Here is a 24,491-nt window from a genome sequence, read left to right on the forward strand (position 1 = left end):
CATACTTATTTCTTATAATACCTTTTCAGACCTGTTTTAGGATATGTATAAAAGAGAGAATGATCTATTGTGAATAAGGATGTAAATGCCTTTGCAGATTTCATGGCACAGATAAATCCACATCCTAAGCTAAAGCTAGTATATCTTCACGCTAAGCAATCATAAGGCAAGTAAGATCGTACAGCTGATTTTACCTGGAACATTTGAGAACTCTTGGCAAATCAGACTTTAAAAATTCTGTTTTAAAAACAAAGTAAAGATTCTTACAAAAGATTAATTTAAAACAACCTAAAAACGTAAGAAAAATAAGTGACTTTTCTCTTTTATCCAAAGGAAAATTGTTATCCAGACTGAAAAAAGACAGTAGATAGTACATCACATATTTTAAAAGATACAAATCATAGGAAGTGTCTGATTCACTACTGCATTCTTTCATGTTTACATAGAAAAGTCAGTGGCATAAGACTATAGAGTAACAGTGTTGAAGCAGATACAATCTATTTCAATATGTATTTAGAGGAAAAAATGTCAAAATAAGTATAAAATTAATGAGCAATCCCAGTTACTTGAGACTACAACTATAAGTGTGTGTGTGTATTTATGTATTTATTTATGTTGCGGGAGAGAGGAAAAGTCTGAATAGCCTCCAGGATAGGGTGACCAGACAGCAAGTGTGAAAAATCGGGACGGGGTGGGAGGTAATAAGAAATAGACCCAAAAATCAGGACTGTCCCTATAAAATCGGGACATCTGGTCACGCTACTCCAGGACCTCTTCAGGGGAGGGAGGGAAAGCTTAGTGATTTGAGCATTGGCCTGCTAAACCCAGATTGTGAGTTCAATCCTTGAGGGGGCCACTTAGGGATCTGGGGCAAAATCAGTACTTAGTCCGGCTAGTAAAGGTAGGGGGCTGGACTCAGGTCCCTTCCAGTTTTTTTTTTTTTTTAAAGTACAAAAAGAATAATTTACACCCCTAAAAAGGGAAAAATACATAAAACCACCTGGAATTTAAGCCAAAGCTTAGATTTGCAAAGTCTTTTTTGCTTTTTAAAAAACTATGCCAGTGCTAACAAACTAAATCAAAATCTAAGGCCACTCTACCTTCCAAGAGTTTTTTGTAGTTAGGAAGAAAATATATAATTTTTTTCCCCTCCATCTGATCTCAATTTTGTTTTTTGTTTTGTTTTGTTTTTTTTGCATTGATCCTTCAATTTCTCTACAAAATAGGGAGAAGTCTCCTAGTTCCACGTGTGACAACTTATATACCTGTCTGCTCCCTCCAACCCTTTTTCTATACAATTATATCAGTGAAATATTTATTTGCAAATACTGTGTGCAAACTCATTTAAAGGCAATAACTCCACACTAAGAAGAAATTCTACTTCTGCTTGTGGCCTGGCATCCTCCAATAACTCTAATTACATTTCAACAGCTCAGTCAAACTAGCAGGTTTTTATTGCTGTAGCTTCTCTGTGTTGACAATTTACTATATTTATATATAAAAAACCATCCCAATAATTAAAGATGCAGGCCACGTGCACAAGTCTCAAAATATTACAGTTTGGGTCTTTAACATGTTCATAAGCATTCTTAGCCTCCAGCATTTATGCCACTATATTGACCACACTGTCTGGAGAATGAGTTCTAAATAATGTGATCTTAATATTATTTATTTTTGTTTCTGTTCTTTTTGGTTATCTTGTTTCTGTTCTGGTGTGACCAGTCTCTTAGGTATTATCAAAATGCTGCCATTACTACTGCAGTGAAGAGCATACTGGCTTGGATTAACAGGTCTGCCCTGGTCATCCCTTAACCTACTAAAAATTACATAATAAAGGTCATATAGTTTTTGCTTCATAAAGCTAATTGATTTATTGCACTGAGATTTCTGCTTCTTAAGGCTTTCTTTTTGGGCTTGAAGCTTACACACATCATCTTCCAAGTTCAGGATCACATCTAGTTTACGTTTGCGGCAGTTCTGAGCAGCAATCTTGTTTCTTCCTCTTCGCCTTATGTCACGTATAAGTGATAATTGAGTATCTGTCAGATAGAACTTCGATAACATGTTGCTGAACACATCAATAGGCATGCTCACAATTTCATGTACAGAAAATGGAATTCTCAGGGCTTTCACATGGCGTTCATCATGGATAAGATTATCTGTGCTATTGAGGCATCTGCCCTTTACTTTGTTTGATTTCCCAGATGATGAAGAATGATGCGCAGAAGTGGATGCTAATTTATTTGGCAGCTGATTGTAAGTATGGTTATGAAGAATATGTTGAAGTGTGGATTCCTCACAATAGTCTGAATTGCTTTGATAGTCCAGATGGCAGTGTTTACTATGCTCTGGATAATGACCCCCTTCAGCTCCTAAGCCATTGTGGGAAGTATATTCTATATCACTACTGTATCCAACGGCACCTTCACTGCAGGTTGAAACAGATGACGAATCAGAATTGTTTGAAGAGGTTGTGCTCTGGCTTGAATTTAAAGAAAGTCCAGAATCTGAGCCAGGTTCTTGAAAAAGCTGAGAGACTTCTATAGGATCAAAACTTCCTTCCAATGCTAATGCCATTAGATTTATCTCATCAAATAGGTTCTCATCATGGTCTGAAAGAAGATCCTGGTGTGTTAGGTTCCTAATGTCAACAGATGGAAATAACCCCAAATTAGTCCCATTAAGTAATAATTCGGGGTTTGTGATGCTAGAATTTAACTGCAGAAAGGACTCTTGTCTCTGTACACTCCTTATTTCTGGATTTACCCTAGTGCTGTGGTTTGATCTTAGTAACATAGCTTCATGGAGGAAAACATCATGGTTAATAGCGTGGGTCAAATTTACAGTATAGTGAGAGGATGATGAATTCATGCTTCTACTACTACTAGCTACAGGTTGAGTATCTCCCAGTGAAATCTCCTAAAAGGAAATGGAAAAAAATACACAGAATCAGCAACTTTTCTAATTAAATACTTCTAAATTCCTTACCTATACATATACACACTTTTTTCTTTCTTTCAATATTCTCCCTCCTATTAGAATCCACAGTAGCACTAAACTGACTCGGTGCAAAGCGCACCGGCGGCACCGGGCGGCGGCACCGGGCCGCTCCACCTCCGCGGCGCCACCGACGCAGAAAGCAGCTAAGAAGTCGCGGCACCGCTCGCTTTCACCTACAGGAAAGCAGAGACTGGCGAAGGCAATAGCGCAGGCTAGCGCTGAGGCCTCGGCGCAAGCAGCTGCGCGCCTGGCAGCTCCTGCGGTGCCCGTACACAAGCCGCGCACAGGACCCTTGACTCCGGCGCCGCAAGGGCCGTCGAGTCCGGCGCCGCCACGCTCCCCGGTACCGTCCGAGGTCGAGCCCCGGCTGCCGTCAACGCCGGAGACATTCGCCTCTGCGCGAGAGCTCATCAAGCTCATAGAGGCACCAGGCCTCCGGCCCCCGGCACCGCCGGTGCGGGCTGTCGTGTCGGCGGGGAAGCCGGCGAGAATGACCCGGCCACCGTCCCTGGACAGGCCACATGGACGACGCTCCCTCCCGGTCCCGGGTCCCGGTCCCGGTCCCGCGGCAGATCTCCCATCCAGACGCTCGCGTTCTCGGCACCGCTCGCCATCGCGGTACCGATCGCCATCACAACGCCGGTCGCAGTCCCGGTACCCGCTCGTCATCGCGGTACCAGGTACCGGTCGTACTCCCGACGCCGCACGACATCCAGGTCGCCATCGCGTCGGCGCCAATCAAAGATCGCCGTCCCGGCACCGTTCCCGGCCACCGCGACTCGCGCGGGACGTTCGTGGCACCGTCGTTCTCAAACAAGGTCAAGCTCCCGGCACCGGTCGAGCTCCCGGCACCGGTCGAGCTCCCGGCACCGCGGCGGACGTCACTACCCGGTCGCCGTCCCGGTACCGGCCGGAGCAACCTCGCACTTCTTTGCCTCCCGGGGAAGGTCGGCCCCATTCGGCACCTCACTCTGCGAGCGCTTCGGCACCGCCATGGCCTTCTCGACCCGAGTCCGGTCGCCTTCTGGCGCGGACGGATACGGACTCTTGCCGCCCACCCCACGACACCATCCTCAAGGGGCACAACCGTGGGGCTTTTGGGTTCCATGGGCCCAGTACGAGGCCCAGGGGGTGCCCTTTCCACCAAGGCCCCCCGCGTCAGAGCGCAGAGTCCCAGAGGCGACGGTATCCAGACCGGCCCCTTCGCCTCCGGCGGCGGATGCTGTAGCGTCCGAAATCCCAAGGCCATGTGCAGCCCGCACCCTCCGACGGACAGGTGGCAGGCCCCTCTTCGGAGACGGTCGTCCAAGGGTTGTCCTCCTCGTCCTCGCCTGATGAGGCGGTGGCCGGTGCAGCAACTAAGGAGCCTCCACCCATTGACGTGAGAGCTCACCAGGACCTCCTTCGTCGTGTGGCGACGGCAATGGCCTTGCCCATAGAGGAGGTACGCGAGGACGAGGACCCTATCACGAACGTGGTCGAGGCTGACACGCCGGTGCGAGTCGCACTTCCGTTTGTCTGGACGGTGCAGAAGAACGCCACCAATATCTGGCAGACGCCAGCGTCCGTGCCCCCTACAGCCCGTGGGGTTGAGCGAAAGTACTCTGTCCCTCCCACGGGGTATGAATACCTGTATATGCATCCGACCCCGGACTCCTTGGTAGTCCAGTCGGTTAATGACAGGGAGCGGCACGGTCAACCGGCTTCGGCGCCCAAATCGAAGGACGCGAAACGTATGGACCTGCTAGGCCGGAAGGTCTATTCTGCAGGAGGCCTGCAAATGAGGATTGCCAACCAGATGGTACGCCTCGCCAGGTACGTCTTCGACATCCTGACGTCCCTGGCGAAGTTTACCGAGCTCCTGCTGCCGTCAGCCTCCCGACAGGAGTTCACGGCCATGCTGGAGGAGGGAAGGAGGTCATCTAGATCCTCCATCTCAGCCGCCCTCGACGCTGCGGACTCGGGGGCGAGGACCTTGGCCTCAGGAGTCACGATGCGGCGGATCGCCTGGCTGCAGTCTTCTACCCTGCCGCCGGAGGTCCAATATATGTTGCAGGACCTTCCCTTTGACACTAAAGGGCTGTTCTCTGAGAAGACGGATTCTAGGATCCAGTCTTTAAAGGACGGTCGTATCGCGATACGGACATTAGGCATGCATACGCCAGCGACGCAGCGTAGGCCATTCCGTCCGCAGCCCTCCAGACCGGCCTTCCAGTCCCGGTATCGCCCTTACAACAGCCGACGTCCGGCCCAAAATCGCCGTCGTCCATCCGGCAACCGCCGCAACCAGGGGCCAGGCCGCTTCGAAGACCCCTCAGGGGGCCAAACAGGCCCTTTTGATGGGACGCTTGAGGACGGCCCATCACTCTCCCTACCGGATCCTTCCCCTCTGTTTTGCAACCGCCTTTCCCATTTCTTTTCGCGTGGTCCCGCTTAACATCAGACAACTGGGTGCTTCACACAGTCCAGTCGGGATACCGCCTGCAATTTGCTTCGCCCCCGCCTTCCCACCCACCCTCCCTGTCCCTCTTCAGGGACCCCCTCTCACGAGCAAGTCCTCTTACGGGAGGTCCAGACTCTGTTGAGCGTGGGTGCCATAGAAGCAGTGCCTCAGGACAGACGGGGCAGGGGATTCTACTCCCGTTATTTTCTCATCCCCAAGGCGAAAGGCGGGCTACGTCCTATTCTGGACCTTCGCGAGCTCAACAAGTACCTGCTCAAGCCCAAGTTTCGCATGGTCACTCTGGGGACCATCATTCCCTCTCTGGATCCGGGAGACTGGTTTGCCGCCCTCGACATGAAGGACGCCTACTTCCATGTCGCGATCTATCCTCCACATCGTCGTTACCTTCGGTTTGTACTCAACGACACCCACTACCAGTTCACGGTGTTACCGTTCGGACTGTCCACCGCCCCGAGGGTGTTTACCAAATGCATGGCGGTGGTCGCCGCAGCCCTCCGACGACGTCAGATGCACGTTTATCCGTATCTCGACGACTGGCTGGTTCGAGGCCAATCCCGGCAACTTGTGATGGGCAACGTGGCAGAGATTCTGTCTCTCTTTCAGCGGCTCGGTCTTCTCGTCAACACAGAGAAGTCCACGTTGATTCCGACGCAGCGGGTGGAGTTCATCGGAGCGGTCCTCGACTCCACGACGGCCAGAGCCTGCCTGCCTCGCGCTCGGCACCAGACGATGGTCTCCATCATCCGGGACCTCATCGCCTTCCCAACCACGACGGTCCGCTCCTGCCTCCGCCTCCTGGGCCACATGGCTTCGTGCACGTATGTCACAGCATACGCGCAGCTCCACCTCCGCCCGTTCCAGTCTTGGCTCGCGTCGGTGTACCGCCCCCATCGAGACCCCATCGACATGGTGGTCACGGTCACCAGGACGACCCTCGAGTCCCTCCACTGGTGGCTCGACCCGGACGTCGTGTGTGCGGGAGTCCCATTTCACCCTCCTCGGCCGTCCGCTACTTTGACCACGGACGCCTCAGCGCTCGGTTGGGGGGCCCACCTGGGCAATCTCCACACGCAGGGCCTGTGGTCGGTCCAGGAGCTCACACTGCACATCAACGTTCGCGAGCTACGCGCCATCCGCCTGGCCTGTCGCACCTTCTGCGCTCGCCTCCAAGGTCGTTGTGTGACAGTATTCACGGACAACACCACCGCGATGTTCTACGTGAACAAGCAAGGCGGAACCCGCTCCTCCCCCCTCTGCAAGGAAGCGATGCTCCTGTGGGACTTCTGCGTGACCCACTCAATTCACCTGGAAGCATCCTTTCTTCCGGGAGTGCAGAACACGCTGGCCGACCGTCTCAGCAGGTCGTTCCTCTCCCACGAGTGGTCTCTCCGTCCAGATGTCGTCCACACTATCTTCCGGAGGTGGGGGTTTCCCCAAGTAGACCTCTTCGCCTCCAAAGAGAACAGGAAGTGCCACCGGTTTTGCTCATTCCAAGGTCGCTCGCCAGGCTCCCTGACGGACGCCTTCCTTTATCACTGGACGGATCGCCTCCTCTACGCCTTCCCTCCGTTCCCGCTCGTGCACCGAGTGCTCCTGAAGCTTCGGAGGGACAGAGCCCACATCATTCTAGTGGCGCCAGCCTGGCCGAGGCAGCACTGGTACACCCTGCTGCTCGAGCTCTCCGTTCGGGAGCCCATCCTCCTGCCGTTGTGGCCGGACCTCATCACCCAGGAACTTCGGCAGACTCCACCATCCGAACCTGCAATCCCTCCATCTTACAGCTTGGTACCTGAGTGGCTGACCCACGCGGAGAGGGGCTGTTCTGCAGCGGTTCAACAGGTCCTGCTCGAGAGCAGAAAACCTTCCACTCGCTCCACTTACCTGGCGAAGTGGAAGAGGTTTGCACTCTGGTGTGATCACCGAGGTCTTAATCCATTCCTGGGTACCGGTCCCTACCATCCTGGACTACCTCTGGCACCTTAAAGAAGCAAGGTCTGGCGGTCTCCTCCTTGAGGGTTCATCTGGCAGCGGTATCCGCCTTTCGTCCCTCCGTGGAAGGTAGGTCCATCTTCTCGAACCAGATGGTTTCCCGTTTCCTCAAGGGCCTGGACCGCTTGTACCCGCCAGTGCGGCGCCCTGCCCCGACCTGGGACTTGAACCTCGTGTTGGCCAAACTAATGGGTCCTCCGTTTCGAGCCGCTGGCCACGTGCTCCCTGCTCTACCTCTCGTGGAAGACGGCCCTTCCTTGTTGCCATTACTTCAGCGAGGCGAGTTTCTGAGCTTCGCGCTCTAACGGTTGCTCCGCCATACACGATCTTCCATGGGGACAAGGTACAGCTGCGCCCTCATCCGGCTTTTCTCCCGAAGGTGGTGTCAGCATTCCATCTCAATCAGGAGATCTTCCTCCCGGTGTTCTTCCCGAAGCCGCATCGCCTCGCCTCGGGAGCAGCAGCTACATACGCTCGACGTCCGTAGGGCGCTCGCCTTCTACATTGAGCGGACTAAGTCCCTTTCCGGCGTTCGCCCCCCAGCTGTTCGTCGCGGTGGCTGACCGCATGAAGGGAGATGCGATAGCCTCCCCAGCGGATTTCCTCCTGGGTCACTGCGTGTATCCGGACCTGCTACGAGCTGGCTCGTTGTACCACCAGGCCGTGTCACTGCACACTCGATGAGGGCACACGCCTCATCTCTGGCCTTCCTGGCCAACGTCCCAATCCAGGACATCTGTCGAGCGGCCACCTGGTCTTCGGTGCACACCTTCGCCTCCCACTACGCGTTGGTGCAGCAGTCTCGAGACGACGCAGCCTTCGGCTCTGCGGTATTACACTCCGCCACGTCTCACTCCGACCCCACCGCCTAGGTAAGGCTTGGGAATCACCTAACTGGAATGCATTGGAGCAATCACTCGAAGAAGAAAAGACGGTTACTCACCTGTAGTAACTGTTGTTCTTCGAGATGTGTTTGCTCCAATCCATTCCAGACCCGCCCTCCTACCCCACTGTCGGTGATGCCGGCAAGAAGGACCTGAGGAGCGGACGGGCCGGCTGGGGTATATATTTAGCGCCATAGCGGCGCCACTCTAGGGGGCGCCCAGCCGGCCCGCCGGGGTTGCTAGGGAAAAAAAGTTCCGAGATGCTGTGCACGCGCGGCGCGCACACCTAACTGGAATGGATTGGAGCAACACATCTCGAAGAACAACAGTTACTACAGGTGAGTAACCGTCTTTTTCCCCCCTTTAATCTCTGTTACGTACCAAATGTTAGTAACATTTATGGAAAGTTAGACACAAAACATACTTTGAAATATAAAGTAAGGTTTGAGAATTTAGATAAACTCTGATTCCTTTAAAAGCAGCAAAGAATCCTGTGGCACCTTATAGACTAACACGGCTACCCCTCTGATATCTGATTCCTTTACAGCTTAGTTTATGTACAGTGCTTCATTGTGAATATATCACAGTACATAAAGATAACACTTTAGTAACACAGGATTTCTAAAGCATTCAAAATGAGCTGGGAAGTGGGGAGAGACCCTTTATCAAATAATGAGGTTTTAATATTTTGCAGATTTATGTAATCTGATATTCAGATTTATCTGTTTATATTCTGAAACTATGCTTGTCCCAGTATTTTGCATATTGCGAGGGCCTGTTTCTGCTTTCAGTTATGCAACTGCAACCCCCTTTGCAAACAGTGGGATTTACAAACACATAACAGAGCAAAATTAGACCTACTGACCGGTCCAGTTACAGAACCAAGTCTGGAGCCAGAAGCAGGATTTGAAACAGAAAAGTATTATGAATAAACCAACGAGCATATAACACGTCATCTCTACCAGAACAGAAAAATGTTAGGTTATGAAGTTCTGTCTAATGGTTATTTAGGGGGATGGTAGGAAGGATTTGTTTAAAGTCAGATGACCCATACTTGGCTTCATCATCTAGACAGAGCCAATGATGTTCTCCACCTCAGCAACTGTGAAGTGTATGGAAAGGTGTCCACACAGTTAAATCCTACATATTTTCACTTCCAAATGGGCTTATCAGACTGCAGCTCATTAAGCAAATAATCTCAGATGCACTTGCACAAGTCAGATGTGTGTATATTTTTAGAAGAACAATATATATACACCTAAAGTTAATATATGGAGATGTACCTATCTCACAGAACTGGAAGGGACCTTGCAAGGTCATAAAGTCCAGCCCCCTGCCTTCAATAGCAGGACCAAGTACTGATTTTACCCCAAATCCCTAAGTGACCCCCTCAAGGATTGAACTCACAACCCTGGCTTTAGTAGGCCAATGCTCAAACCACTGAGCTATCTACTACACTTACCTGTAGCTCAGGTGACAGAAGAAAGTCTTGCCATATTTCTTCTATGGAGTTATCATGTACTAGCCCCGCTGTAGACTGGGAGGTAGAGCTGGTGTTTTCAATTCTGCTCTTAAAAGAAACATGGAAGTTTTTCAAGATCTGTTGTTTTTTTAAACTGCTAGCAATTAAAAGGCGCATGGTTGCTAAACACAGACTGTGAAAATACTGTCAACGTTTGGTAATAAAAGCATGAGTTTGTCTATTTTACATAGATAAACTGCCTTGTTGAATATCATCGAGGGGCACTGGGAAGAACTGGAATTTTGAAACAGTTTTCAAATAATAAGTTATGTAATTTTACAAATTCAGGAAGCTGGTAAGTCATGACTATGCTAAAAGGTAATGACCAGACTACCTTTTTACAACAGAGTTTTCAGATAAATTACTGAACTGACTTGGTGACATACTCTTTGCTTACTCTTTAATTACATTAAATGGACTATCCCAATTATCCAACTATACCAGTTATAATCCATTGCTAGTACAGCTGTGAAATTTCACATTTACCTCTAGTGCGTTTTCTGTTTGTGATGACTGGAGCAGCAAACAGTCCTCCAAGAAGGGAAAGGAATCTATGGAATTTCTGTTGCTCTGTAGTGGAGGAAACAAACACATTTTGAAAAGCACAATTCCTTAGAGACAAACAAGGGGTAAAGTAAGGGTTGCGGGGGAAGGGAGCACAGTCCCTTCTTCGCTTAAAAACAGAGGGAGAGCTCCCTCTCCTCCCTTGCTCCTCCCACTCTGGTTTCAGTCCAGTCAGCTCTAACCATCAGACACAAATGAGTGCAAAAAAGCTAATGCAGATTCAATGGTTTGTAATTTTGAGCAAGGGTCTGAAATATGCAAAAACCTAAGCAAATCGGCTTTCTATCACATCTTCACCATCATGCAGATGCCACTCTACCAGTCAGTGGCATCTTTAGGTTAAAGTTTTAGGTGGAACACTGTAATCCCATTAAAATGTAAGGTGTCCCTCAAGCCCCTGCTGGGGCTGCCAGAAGTACAAAAGAGCACAGGTGCTCTCCTTAACTTGCTGCTGCTTTGGAACAGTGCAATATAGTGAGATGCGCTGGAGCTGTTGACCCTGCATAGACCCTTCATCTGGAAGAGGAAATGCTATGCTGTTAGGAGGGACAGAATGATCCTACAACTAAAAGCATCACAACTGCCCCACAAACGGAGCACTTGTGCTTTCCTCCTCAATGAAGCTGCACCCGCTATCCTGACAAACAGTAGAAACACGTTTCAAGCCTCTAAGTCCAGTAAAGGTTGAAAACAGACTGGGTAGGAACAGGCAGGGCTGCTGGTGAAATGACTGGAAATTAAATTCTCAGCTCTCATGTGGAAAAGAAGGAGCAATCCCTTTATTGCAGATTGCAAAGAGACAGGCCAAAAGTGCCTACTTGATTTTAAGTCCATGCTTTAGCGTAACTGTAAAATGTGGCAACCTTAGTGTAATTCCCCCCCTTCAATATACAGCAACGCTTGGGTATTGGCAACCAAGTCGCCCAAAATTTAATCCTTTAGGACCAATCCTACATAAAACTAAATCCTGTGAGCATAAAGCACCATCTATACTGCGATAAACCATAGTAAAGGTGAAATCAGCATAATTTAGCATCCTTGTCTCAAATATTTATGTGGCTAACTTTGAACGCTTGGAGAGGGAAGGTCTGCTGTCTTCAGAACTAGAATGAACAGAATAAAATAAAAACTAATTTTAAGATGACTGATTTTGGAAGGATTAGAACGTTTCAAGGTGAAACCATATTTGTAAAGGGAGCCTAATTTTTGCGAAGGAGATTGGGAATGTCATATTTACAGAATAGCATCCAGACATTGCCTCTTTACTAATTTTCCTAATAGCACTCACCAGTGGCGGATTAACAAATTTGGCACCCCTAGGCCCTCAAAAAATTGCCATTCCCCCCCCAGCTCACCTCTGCTCCCCCGCGGTAAGCCTGGAAGGGAGCAGGGAGAAGGGGAGTTGTGGCACGCTCGGGGGATGGCAGCAGTGGAGTGGAGGCAGTGGTGAGCTGGAGCAGGTTCCCACAGGTTCTCAAGAACCGGTTGCTAAAATTAGACCTCCGTGGAGAACCGTTTGTTAAAGGGCCAGAGGGTGGGCAAAGAACTCTGGTCTGTGGGCCGGACCATCCTGTTGCTCCCAGGATTCCCAGCTGGGGAGGCTGAGGCTCCCGCGGCCCTTCCCCCGCTTCCCCCCAGCTGCAGCGTGGCCAGCCGCCGGCACCAGCTGGGCAGCTCAGCTGAGCTCTGGAGTCGTCCTGCTGCCACTTTTTGAATGGCCCAGCAAGGTGTGTGTGTGTGAGGGGGCTGCTGCAAGCTTCAGGGCTGGCCAGAGGGGAGGGAAGGGGGCAAGTGGGGCAATTGGCCCAGGCCCTGCAGGGGCCTCCGGCCCCACGAGGATCTCTCCCTGGCCCCTCCCCCGCTTCCCCCCTCCCCACTTAAATCAGAACTTTTTATGGGGAACCGGTTGTTAAGATTTTGGCAGCTCATCACTGAGTGGAGGTGAGCTGGGGCGGGGAGCAGTTCCCTGCCCCCTAGGGTGACCAGATGTCCCGATTTTATAGGGACAGTCCCGATTTTTTGGTCTTTTTCTTATATAGGCTCCTATTACCCCCCACACCCTGTCCTGATTTTTCATACTTGCTGTCTGGTCACCCTACCCCCCCCCCCCCACCCAAGAGTCACTCCCCATGCTCGCCAGCCCCAGCTCACCTTTGCGCCACCTCCTCCGATCGCACCGCTACTCGCTTCTCCCTCCCTCCCAGCGCTTTCGCGCAGCAAGCCTGGGAGGGAGGTGGAAGGAGGGAAGCGCAGCGCGCCTGGGGGAGGAAGTGGGCTGGGGATTTGGGGAAGGGGCAGAGTTGGGGAAGGGTTGCAAGCAAATTTGCTGCCCCTGAAAATTTACCGCCCTAGGCCTAGGCCTTGTTGGCCTAGGTAATAATACGCCGCTGGCACTCACAGAACAAATGATAAACTATTTATCCAGGGGTTGTGTGGTTTTTTTGTATCATTACACTTACCTCAGTGCTAGAATCTGTATTTTCTCTCTCTTCCCCCTCAGTTTTAGCCTTTTGTTCATTTTCTTCTTCATTCACCTGCTTTATCTTCTCCTCCCCCTCTTGCGATTCTGATTGTTCACTTCCTTTATGCGGATAATAGTAATCCAAAGCTTCCTGACCAGTTTTCAAGTCTACATCCTGAAGAGTCAGAAAAAGTATATTAATGTCAAAAGTAATCTTTAAAAAGACACCCCCGCTTAATTCAGCCATATTATATAATTTCCAGTGAAACATATATCTGATCATATATAAATGTCATGACAAGCTGAGACTAGGACTAAAGTAGGACAGAATCCTGCATGTGTAATACACTAATGTACGCTCTACATCTCCAGTTTTATATGGGGATACTGACCCTCCCTATGGTATACCTGGACATTCTTCTGCTTCACTCACCAGCAGGGGGTAGCTGAATTGTATAGGGATGCAAACGATGACCCACAATTGCGTTGGACATAAAAGCAGACGCTACCATAAGTTTTTAATATACAAACATGCTAAGCAGTGACACACAACTTACATGAAATTGTGCTCATGGTGATATGGCAGGAAGGAGTTTGCAATTGCTATTAGAGTAATTGTTTCCATGTAGGCAGTCAGGGACGAGGGGGGTCAGAATAGTTACTATTGTAATTGTCTGTATATAACTTAAAACTTCATTGCATGGTGGATACATTGTGACTATATTCCATCTCAGTGCGTTATTGTGGAATGATATCCAGAAGACACTGAAATCAGAATAATGTTGTTTCTGGTGTTTGAGAAGAACGGGTAGCAGAAGCATACATACTGGAACTTTCAAACGAGAACTAAAAAGACAACATCTACAATGGCTAACTCCATTCTCTAGAATGGAATGTTCAGCAACAGCAGAAAAGGTAGGTTCCAATTGAATACCAAGTGTTACCATCTCTGTTCCAAAATTGTATGTTGGAGCACCATGAATTTAGGTTTAAGGCTTTGTTGATCCCCCGACATGAACTGTATACATTCTCCAGCTTGTATCAGTTTCTCTCCTATATAAAGCTTTTTCTGAACTTCAAAAAGTGCCTGGTTTTTTTTAAGTACAACTTGATACAAAACACAGACTCAAAACTATTTGAATTGTCAATAAAGCTAAAAACATAGACAACGTATTTTAAAATGTACTAAATGTTCTTGGGAAACAAAGTAACTTAGGACCCTAATTTTATTATACCACTTTTCCAAAAGTCATAAAGGAACCCTTAATTTTAAAAATAGTCTTTTCCAATGGTAAACAGCCATCAAGTGCATTAATCAATTCCTCTGATGCAAGTCTCTATCCTATATATATATATATATATATATATATACACACACACAATATATATAATATACAATTCCCAGATACTAATACAGGGTTGCCCAGAGGATTCAGGGGTCCCGGGGCAAAGTAATTTCAGGGGCCCCTTCCATAAAAAAAAAGTTGCAATACTATAGAATACTATATTCTTGTGGGGGCCCCTGCGGGGGCTGGGGCAAATTGCCCCACTTGCCCTTCCCCCCTCCCCGGGCAGCCCTGTACTAATAGGGAGACTCCAATATAACTGCAACTGAGAAAATAGTTAGATATGTTGAACTGATCAGAGAATGTGCTTGTTATGAACAAAGATCAGGAAGCAATTTGTTTTTCCAAACACCTGCACATTTTTAAAATATAATTTCCGCCCCCCCCTCCCCGCCCCCCGTAGTAGAATACCAGTGAAAGGCAGTTTAGGATGTGAGATTTTTAGTCTGCAATAACGAAGGTCATGTTCCTGCACATGCTTACGTGAGTTCAGTAGGGCTACATCTGTGCATACAGTTATTCACACACAGACGTGTTTGTACAATCAGAGCTAAGTCTTTAATTCTAGAAAAAGCTGGCCTATAGTTGACCAAAATTAATATAATGCATTACTATCTCAATCAAAAACTGAGATATAAAGTCATGGATAAATAGGTATAAAAACCCTGCAGCCACTCCCCCTGGCTAGTAGGTGTACAGCATGCTGAAAGCAATACATGTGTTCAGCCCAGCATAAAAGAGCAAATCTACCCCTCAAAAGCAACCTTTCTGGATGACTGAGAAGTGGCATGAAGGAATCTTTAGCTTGCAGGATAACAGCCGCAATGTGGTGTCCCAAAGGATAAGCATAAATAGAAAATTATGAATGGGGCGGCAACATATGCAGCATCCTCAGGATTCCTAGCAGAAATGTAAAGGGCGCAACCTCATTCCACCTCTGGGGGATGGGGGGATTGGGCCGCAGCAGCTTTGTGAACAGTAATGGACACGTGTTTGCAGTGTAGATAATGCAAAGCTTTTGAAATTGCATTAGCTACAATGGCATATGCAACAGCTGATAGCCTGCTATAAGCCTATTGTGTAGTTAGGCTAGCCTTTAACAGCTGTTCCATCATCAGGAAGACAAACGCTTTTCTGATGCTTCAGAATGGTTAGTTCCTTTATAAGGGCAAAACCAGTGGTCAAATATTTCTACAGCCTACTAAAGTCAGTGGTTTTCATGCCTTTACTGCCACCACCAATTCAAAGATAGCTTTCAGATCCTTTCCTAGCGCTTCAGGAGGCCAGGACCTGCATAGGCTTTAGCGTTCACATCCAATGAAATCAATGGGGTGGGGAAGTTCACGCTTCTCAGAGCCATTGTTTCAGATCAGGGGCGGCTCTAGCCATTTCGCCGCCCCAAGCACGGAGGGACGCCACGGGGGGCGCTCTGCCGGTCACCAGTCCCGCGGCTCCAGTGGACCTCCCGCAGGCGTGCCTGCGGATGCTCCACCGGAGCTGCGGGATCAGCGGACCCTCCGCAGGCACACCTGCCGGAGGTCCACCGGAGCCGCCTGCCACCCTCCCGGCGACCGGCAGAGCGCCCCCCGTGGTATGCCACCCCAAGCACGCGCTTGGCGTACTGGGGTCTGGAGCCGCCCCTGATTCAGATTGTCCACAGACTCAGGAAGACAACTCTGCAGAAGTCATATTTGGAAGATTTTCTATATAACCATAAGGGCTAGAGCCATAGCATATTGCCTCTCTATAAATTCATGGTACACCCACATCTTGAATACTGCATGCAGATGTGGTCGCCCCATCTCAAAAAAGATATATTGGAATTGGAAAAGGTTCAGAAAAGGGCAACAAAAATGATTTGGGGTATGGAACATCTTCCATATGAGGAGAGATTAATAAGACTGGGACTTTTCAGCTTGGAAAAGAGACGACTAAGGGGGGATATGATTAAGGTCTATAAAATCATGACTGTTGTGGAGAAAGTAAATAAGGAAGTGTTAGTTACGCCTTCTCATAACACAAGAACTAGGGGTCACCAAATGAAATTAATAGGCAGCAGGTTTAAAACCAAACAAAAGGAAGTATTTCTTTACACTACTCACAGTCAACCTGTGGAACTCTTTGCCAGAGGATGTTGTGAAGGCCAAGACTATAACAGGGTTCAAAAAAGAACTATAGTTCATGGAGGATAGGGCCATCAATGGCTAAAACCTGAAGTGTCCTTAGCCTCTGTTTGCCAGAATCTGGGAATGGGAGACAGGGGTTGGATCATTTGATCATTACCTGTTCTGTTCATTCCATCTGAAGCACCTGACATTGGCCACTGTCAGAAGATAGGATACTTGGCAAGATCAGTGGTTCTGATCCTATTTACCATTGTGGGCCACATATGCAGCTCTCTATGTATTATGTAGGCTGCATCCACACAATATATATACTATCTGTATGGCTCTGAGGATGTCACATGGGCTGCAGCTGTGTGCTGATTGGGCTGTAAGTGGCCCACAGGTTGCAGGTTGAGATGGACCATTGATCTGACCCAGAGTGGCCATTCTTATGTAGAGACTTACTCTAAAAAACAAAACAAACAAACAAAAAACTTAAGATCTGTAGGTTCTGAAAATGCCGCATCATGTTGAACAGGCTGCGTGTTTGACAACTCTGGATTAGTGCATTAAGCACAATGCTGAGAGCCAGGGAATCCCAAATTCTATTCTCACCTCTGACACTTGTTGCTTTTAATTACACTAGACCAGAGGTCAGCAACCTTTCAGAAGTGGTGTGCCGAGTCTTCATTTATTCACTCTGATTTAAGGTTTCGCATGCCAGTAATACATTTGAACGTTTTTAGAAGGTCTCTTTCTATAAATCTATAATATATAACTAAACTATAATTGTATGTAAAGTAAATAAAGTTTTAAAAATGTTTAAGAAGCTTCATTTAAAATTAAATTAAAATACAGAGCCCCCTGGACCGGTGGCCAGGACCCAGGCAGTGTGAGTGCCACTGAAAATCAGCTCATGTGCCATAGGTTGCCTACCCCTGCACTAGACAATAGAATTTAGGAGTAAATCTAGTTAGTGGATTAGGCATCAGCCTTGCATCTAGGAGGCCTGGGTTCTTAATCCTGGTTGTGGCATTTGCTTGGTGTGCAGTCTAGGACAAATCACTTAATCTCTCAGCTTCAGTTTACCAATCTTTAACATTGAAGTAACAATATGGACTTAGTTCATAAGTAAGGTTTAAAGAGTGCAAAGTATTAAGACACAGGTGGGAAAGAGGTCTCATCTCTAGTAGGAGCAGACAGTACAAACCAGCATTCGCTGCCTTTCCACCCATCATTGCTTCAGGGCATGCATTTCACAGTGAGTCAAACGCTCCAAACTTGACCCTCGATTATGTGTGGACATTGTTTTTATTGCTGGTTATTCACTTTCCATTATATTTAGTTTTAAGCCTGGACTGGAAATACTCACTCCATTGTTGTTGTTAATCTGTGTGTTGCTTTGCTATGGGTTTTTTGTCCCTTTTCCTTTGTAAAACTATAGATAACTTTATCAAAGACAAAAATAGATGTTAACAGATTTCTCAAGCTACAGCTTGCTCTTAAGCTAAAATGCATATTTTGTCCTGATAAATTGGCAAGAAGCATCACTAGTTGAACATTTTTGTGATTTTTTTCACCAAGTTCTCTACACTTTAAACAAAGTCAAATTGCATATTACACAAATTTACACCATACAGTACAAGACAGACCTATGCAAAAGAGCTACAGATACTGGTTACACAACCAGCAGTGTCTATTTTACTATGTTTGATTAAGTAATAAAAATACCTAGTTCTTATACAGCTGCTTGCTATCTGATTACTGCTGCTGCTATTTGTCTGTGTACTTTAAATAAAGCTACATATAATCAATTCTACAAATTGTTTGACATCTGCTTAATCTGGACTAAAAAGGAACATGTATCAAGGCAGTCCTCTACATTCATAATGAAACAAAACATCCTTTTTTCCCCTCAGACACAGACATTTAAAGTCCTCTGAAAGGGACATTATCCTTTGAAATATAATCACACTTTTTAAATTTTTAAAGATAAAACAGTAGAACTGGAAATATCAGGATTATGACAATCAGGCTGCCTTGGATTACATATTTTATGTAATGCCATGTCTAGGCATTTTATTAAGATTGCTAAAATTAGTCAAGTTAGTTATTTAGGTTAACTGAATATTATAGCCGTGGCTTCAAATGCACCTAACATCTATTATTATTTCAAATATCTCAATCCTGAAAATGTACTCTGGGCTGCAAATAGGCGCACACTACTGAAGATACCCTTGTTGGCTTCAGAACAGTCATGAAAGTCTATTGGATCAAACAGACACGGGGCAGGGGGGGGGAGAGGGAAGTATTTACACAGCACTGGGTCTACTACGTCAACCATCATGTTTACTTGAAAACACACTGTTAAGTGTGTGTATGCAATATACCACACACATTTATACATACGACTCCTCCCTTAGAATGCAAGTAGTGATGGACAGAATTAGAAGCAAAATACATAGTGCTATGATATTTTTATTAACTTACTATAGATTCAATTACTGCATGGTTCATAACTTGAAAAATCACTGACATCCCTTTAAAACATTCAAAAATTAGCCTTTTAAAGCATTTCTAGAAAATATTTAATAGACCTTTAGGTTTTCAGTCAAAGCGTTTGGCCTTGCATTGGCCCTCTAGACCAGGAGTTAATTTCTGCCTGAAGGAAGAACTATTAATAGAAAGGACAAAGTGATTTGTAAAATGGATTTTGTTCTGTGTTTGTGCAGTGCCTAGCCCAATAGGAGTCATGGGCCAGGAAGCCAGGTGCTACAGTAATACAAATACTAAATAATAAACCTTGTGAACTGTACAACACAGCAGCTTGTTTATTTACTATTCTCTTCCTTATTCCCTTCAAACTGTATTCCCTCCTGAGTTCTCTTCATCCACTACCTATGACCAAATCTACAATAGAAACTTTTGCCAGTATAGCAATGTCAGTTACGGTGTTGATTTTTGACAACATTTCTATACTAACAAAAGCCCTCATGTAGTTGCAGTTATACCAGCATAAGAGTGCTTTCATGGCTATAGCTTATTTTGCTCACCAAACTGGTTTAAGTTAAACAGGCTTCTACATGGACTTTTTTGCTAGCATAAGCTGTGTCTGCATTTCTAGTGTAGACCATTATATATATATTTGGAGATATACCTATCTCATAGAACTGGAAGGGACCCTGAAGAGTCATTGAATCCAGCCCCTTGCCTTCAGTAGCAGGACCAAGTGCTGATTTTCCCTCAGATCCTTAGGTGGCCCCCTCAAGGATTGGGCTCACAACCTTGGGTTTAGCAGGCCAATGCTCAAACCACTGAGCTATCCCTCCCCCCACTTTCCTATCTACGGCCCCATCACTCCTCTTTCCACCTCCACACTCCTTCTGCAAGTCGTCTTCTCCCATTTCCTGTTTCCTCTCCTCCATCTTTCTCATCAATCTGCACTTTGACTTCCAGCCTGTTGACTCGTCTAAGGCCATTCTCACTAAGTTCTCTGCCAAGTTCAAGGGCCTTTTCTCTAGCCTCATCCTGCTCAAACTGTCTGCTGCCTTTGACTATCAGTTATTCCCTCCTCCTTGGGCTTTTGTAATTCTGTTCTTGACAGGATTCCCCTTGGTAGCTTCTCCTCTCTAATAGAGTCTCCAGGCTCCCTCCTCTTCTTCTTCTCCTACAACACCATACCTCTGAGCAACCTCATCCATTCTCATGGTGATAATTAAAGTCTCTATGCTGACAACTCCCATATCCTCCCTATCCTCTCTGTTCAGTCCTACATCTGCAAGTGTCTCTAGACATCCAGGAAGAAATATAGTCCCTCCCTCAGGCTGACCATAGTGAACAAAGAACTCCTTTTCTCTTTCACCTGTCCTCCTCCCCCAAAATACCCATCTCACCACTCCCCTCTTTATCATGGTCAACAATGCCCCAGTTCTCACAGTTGGTAAATCACACAACCTTGGTGCTATATTTGACTCCTCTCTCTTTCTCTCCTTTTCCACTACTCCCATCCTGTCAGTACTTTCTCTATAAGAAAAACATCTGTCCTTTCCTTACCATCCTTACTGCTAAAACCCTGGTAATTTCTCATGTCGTCTACTGAAGTCTCTTTCTTTTGATCCTTCCCAATTAGCAGTGTATCCTCCCAAGTCCATCTAACTTGCTGTAGAAAAGTCATCTTCCCTGACCACTGCTCTGACTGGGTCACCTTCTCTTTGAATCACTGGTCCTGACTGCTGATCTGCTTCTACATCAAATTCAGATTTCTTTGACCTCACCTTTGCTCCTGTCTGCATTTCATTTCCTGCAATTCACGCCTCAGCATGCCCCTGACTCTCTCCCATAAATGCCTCTTATGCACATCCTACACCCAGAGTGCCCTCCCACATGTTTGAGATTGCATTGCACACATCAAGACACTTCTTAAGGTTTAGCCCTCCAAGTCTGACCCACACTCTATTGTTCTGGCCCTCTTGCTTCACTTGGCTCTTTCAAACCGTAGGCACACTGCAGCATGCTGTAAGATGCACAATCAGAACACACCACCACTCAGTTTTGGGTCCAGCATTAGTCAATATTTTCATTCACGGTGTGGAGAGCACGCTTATAAAATTGCAGATGACACTAAGCTAACAGAAGGTTGCAAGCACTTTAGAGGATAGGATTAGAATTCAAAAGAACCTTGACAAACTGGAGAATTGGTCTGAATTCAACAAGATGAAATTCAATAAAGACAAGTGCAAAGTACTTCACTGGAGGGGGGAATCAAATGCACAGCTACAAAATGGGGAATAGCTGGCTAGGCCGTAGTTCTGCTGAAAAGGATCTAGGGGTTATAGTGGATCACAAATTGAATATGAGCCAACAATGTGATGCAGTTGTAAAACAGCTAATATTCTGAGGTGTATTAACAGGAGTGTCATATGTAAGACAGGGGAGGTAACTGTCCTCCTCCATTCAGCACAGGTGAAGTTCTGTGTCCAATTCTGGGTGCCACACTTTAGGAAAGATGTGGACAAACTGGGGAGAGTCCAGAGGAGAGCAATGAAAATGATAAAAAGTTCAGAAAAATCTGACCTATGGGGAAAGGTTAAAAAATGGTATGTTAGTCTTGAGAAAGGAGGACTGGGGGGGAGGGGTGAAAACAGTCTTCAAATATGTTAATGGCTGCTATAAAGAAGATGACAATCACTTGTTCTCCATGTCCACTGAAGGTAGGACAAAAAGTAATGAGCTTGATCTGCAGCAAGGGAGATTTAAGTTAGATATTAGGAAAAATGTTCTAACTATAAGCGTAGTTAAACTCTGGAATAGGCGTGCAAAGGAGGTTGTGAAATCCCCATCATTGGAGGTTTTCAAGAACCGGCTGGACAAATACCTGTCAGGGATGGTCTAGATTTACTTGGTGCAGTGGGCTGGACTTGATGACCTCTCGAGGTCCCTTCCAGCCCTACATTTCTATGATCATATATTGTTACCAGCAATATGAATTTAAGAATTGCATTACAAAAACTAAATCTGCATTACTTCACTGAAACGACAACACTCATTGGAAAAAGCAATTATACTGTACAATTCAAATAGTTCTAATTCCATGTAAAGACTTTCAACAAGTTTAAAATTAGGGATCAGGTTATATCCTTATAGTATCTTAGCTCCCTCAACTGCTCTTGCCTTAAAAAAAGATAGCAGAATTTACTGGGTACTATTCACAGGCTGTATATAACTCCCCCAAAATAAGATCCCCAAAGATGGACTTGTAGACAGTTATGAAAACAAACAATAACATTATTGAAGTAGCCCTTGCTTCCCTGACTTTCATAATTTATAAACAATGTAATTAAATTAATAATTAAAGCAGGCATTTTGTAATTGTGTGTGTGAATTCAGTACTTGCACAAGGTACCAGACAAACACAGCCCTGGAAAATGGAGCTAAGCTACACAGCAAATCCAGCTTGGGTGGGGGACATAGCTTTCCCCAGCACTGCCAATGTGTCTCACTCCTGAGTTGGACAGAGTCAGGAGTTCAGCTTCAATGCTCACTCAGGTCTTTGGCATCTCGGCCAAGACTGCCAGCCAGGTGCTGATTAATGCCAGCTGTAATACTGGTTGCTGTGATGTTGACCACATAGGCAAGTAATACAGCCATCACAAGGCTCCATATCCCATTACTAGTCTTCTGACCCAAGCAGTCCCCAACTGTTTCTCTTGAATGAAAAGCAGCAAACCCCAATGCCACTGAAAGGAAAGTTCTACTCCAATTCTTACATCCCACTCCTGCAAACACTTACACGTGAGTACCTTATGAATGTACACAGTCCCACTGAATTCAATGGGACAACTCTCATGCATAAGTCTTTGCAGAACAGGGCCTTAGATTGTGAACTTTTCTTGGACTGTAAGCTCCTTGAGGCAAGGATTGTGTCTTCCTGTGTTTGAGGACAGATGCTATTGCAACATGGATAAGAATGACATAACGTGCTGTGCTAAGATGTTTAAAACTCCATATTCAGACCTTTTAAGAGTCTGTGGCGTTATCTGATTAAAATATGACCATATAGATCTTTGTTGCAACCACAGTTATATATTTGCAACAAATCTTATACAAAACGTGGCATGTAAGATGTCTATAAAAAGGTTATGACAGGGGTCGACAACCTTTCAGAAGTGGTGTGCCGAGTTTTCATTTGTTCACTCTAATTTAAGGTTTTGCGTGCCAATAATACATTTTAACATTTTTAGGTCTCTTTCTATAAGTCTATAATATATAACTAAATGATTGTTGTATGTAAAGTAAATAAGGTTTTAAAAATGTTTAAGAAGCTTCATTTAAAATTAAATTAAAATGCAGAACCCCCCGGACTGGTGGCCAGGACCTGGGCAGTGTGAGTGCCACTGAAAATCAGCTTGTGTGCCGCCTTTGGCACGCATGCCATAGGTTGCCTACGCCTGGGTTATGATTTGCTGGTTATGATCATGCTATCTGTATGCATGTATTGTTTTTGTATTTGAAGTTATGAGTATTGGCTCTATACCTGGATTTCAAATGTTTGCTCCTGAGGTAACGCCCACAAGGTAGTTAGCCAGCACATCTTGGAGGGACTATGTAAATTAGGTGGCCTATCAAAAGGACACAACTCACAATGGACCATGGGAGACACCCATCTACACTGAATGGACTTTTCTGTGAACTTTCCATTTGAAGTATAGGTAATGGTTTCCTGCAAAAACTAAGCAAAATTATGCATGGACATGTGACTTGCCCATGTGACTCCAAACCCCATCTTTTACCTGTAATTTTCCACTAGCTGCTGAGGGCTTTGTTTGAAACAATGGGTATCCCTTCACATGGCAGAAGCTGTAAAAGGCCCAGCAAACACCTCCTTTTGTCTCTTTCCTGCTCAAACCTCTGAACCATGGACTTATACAAATGGGAGCATTCTAACCAAGGGACTGAGGTCTTTCCCATGATTTGGAAGCAACCAGAGACTTATCCAGCCGGCAGTTTATTCCATCACCGCTATAAGCCTGATGCACGAACTTTGCATTTATTTTATGTATTGGATTCCTTTAACCAATTTAACTCTCACCTTTTTTTCATAAATAAACCTTTAGATTTTAGATATTCAAGAATTGGCATCAGCGTGATTTTTGGGTAAGATCTGAGTTATATATTGACCTGGGTGTGTAGCTGGTCCTTTGGGATCAGAAGAACCTTTTATTTGATGAAATTCGTTTGAACGAACCACTCATCTTTAAATCCAGTTTCCTTGGTGGTAACACAAGAACTGGAATGCCTAGGGAAACTGCTTTTCTGATTTCTTGTTAGCCAGTGTGGGTGAAACAGAAGTTTACTTTTGTTGCTGGTTTGATATAACTTATGGGGGGAATAACCACCAGTTCTGGGGTGTATTTCTCAGCAGTTTGTCCTGAATTTGGTATTCTCAGTTGTGACCCACACAGGCATGGTCACAGTGCTGAGATCTTTAAAACTCCATAGTCACACCTTTAAAGGTATTTTTAGAAAATGGGTCCCACTCATTTGCTAGATCTAGCACAACCCAAAATATTATATTCTTTTTCTACCCTTGTCTCGGTCCCTTTTCCAACATTGACTTTTCTCCCTCTCTGCATTCAAACTCCTCCTTACTTATTTCT

At 46.0% G+C, this 24,491-nt stretch overlaps 1 protein-coding gene across 4 annotated transcripts in view; it reads right to left on the bottom strand.

Annotated features, from left to right (window-relative positions):
* Window positions 1-849: 849 nt before the first annotated feature.
* The window catches only part of NFE2L3 (NFE2 like bZIP transcription factor 3), a 29,272-nt gene continuing 5,630 nt past the window's right edge, over window positions 850-24,491 (bottom strand). Inside the window, exons 2-5 of one of the 4 annotated variants that reach the window (XM_045006230.1) lie at window positions 12,883-13,059; window positions 10,346-10,429; window positions 9,800-9,907; window positions 850-2,919 (exon numbers count right to left, since the gene is read on the bottom strand). In XM_045006230.1, the coding sequence (XP_044862165.1) occupies window positions 1,669-2,919; window positions 9,800-9,907; window positions 10,346-10,429; window positions 12,883-13,059 (1,620 nt within the window). In that variant the 3' untranslated portion in view covers window positions 850-1,668. The remainder of the gene's footprint in view (window positions 2,920-9,799; window positions 9,908-10,345; window positions 10,430-12,882; window positions 13,060-24,491) is intronic. The other 3 variants (XM_045006231.1, XR_006577054.1, XR_006577053.1) reach the window with 3 other exon arrangements.

The sequence above is a fragment of the Mauremys mutica genome, chromosome 2 (assembly GCF_020497125.1).
Source record: "Mauremys mutica isolate MM-2020 ecotype Southern chromosome 2, ASM2049712v1, whole genome shotgun sequence".
Taxonomy (NCBI): domain Eukaryota; kingdom Metazoa; phylum Chordata; order Testudines; family Geoemydidae; genus Mauremys; species Mauremys mutica.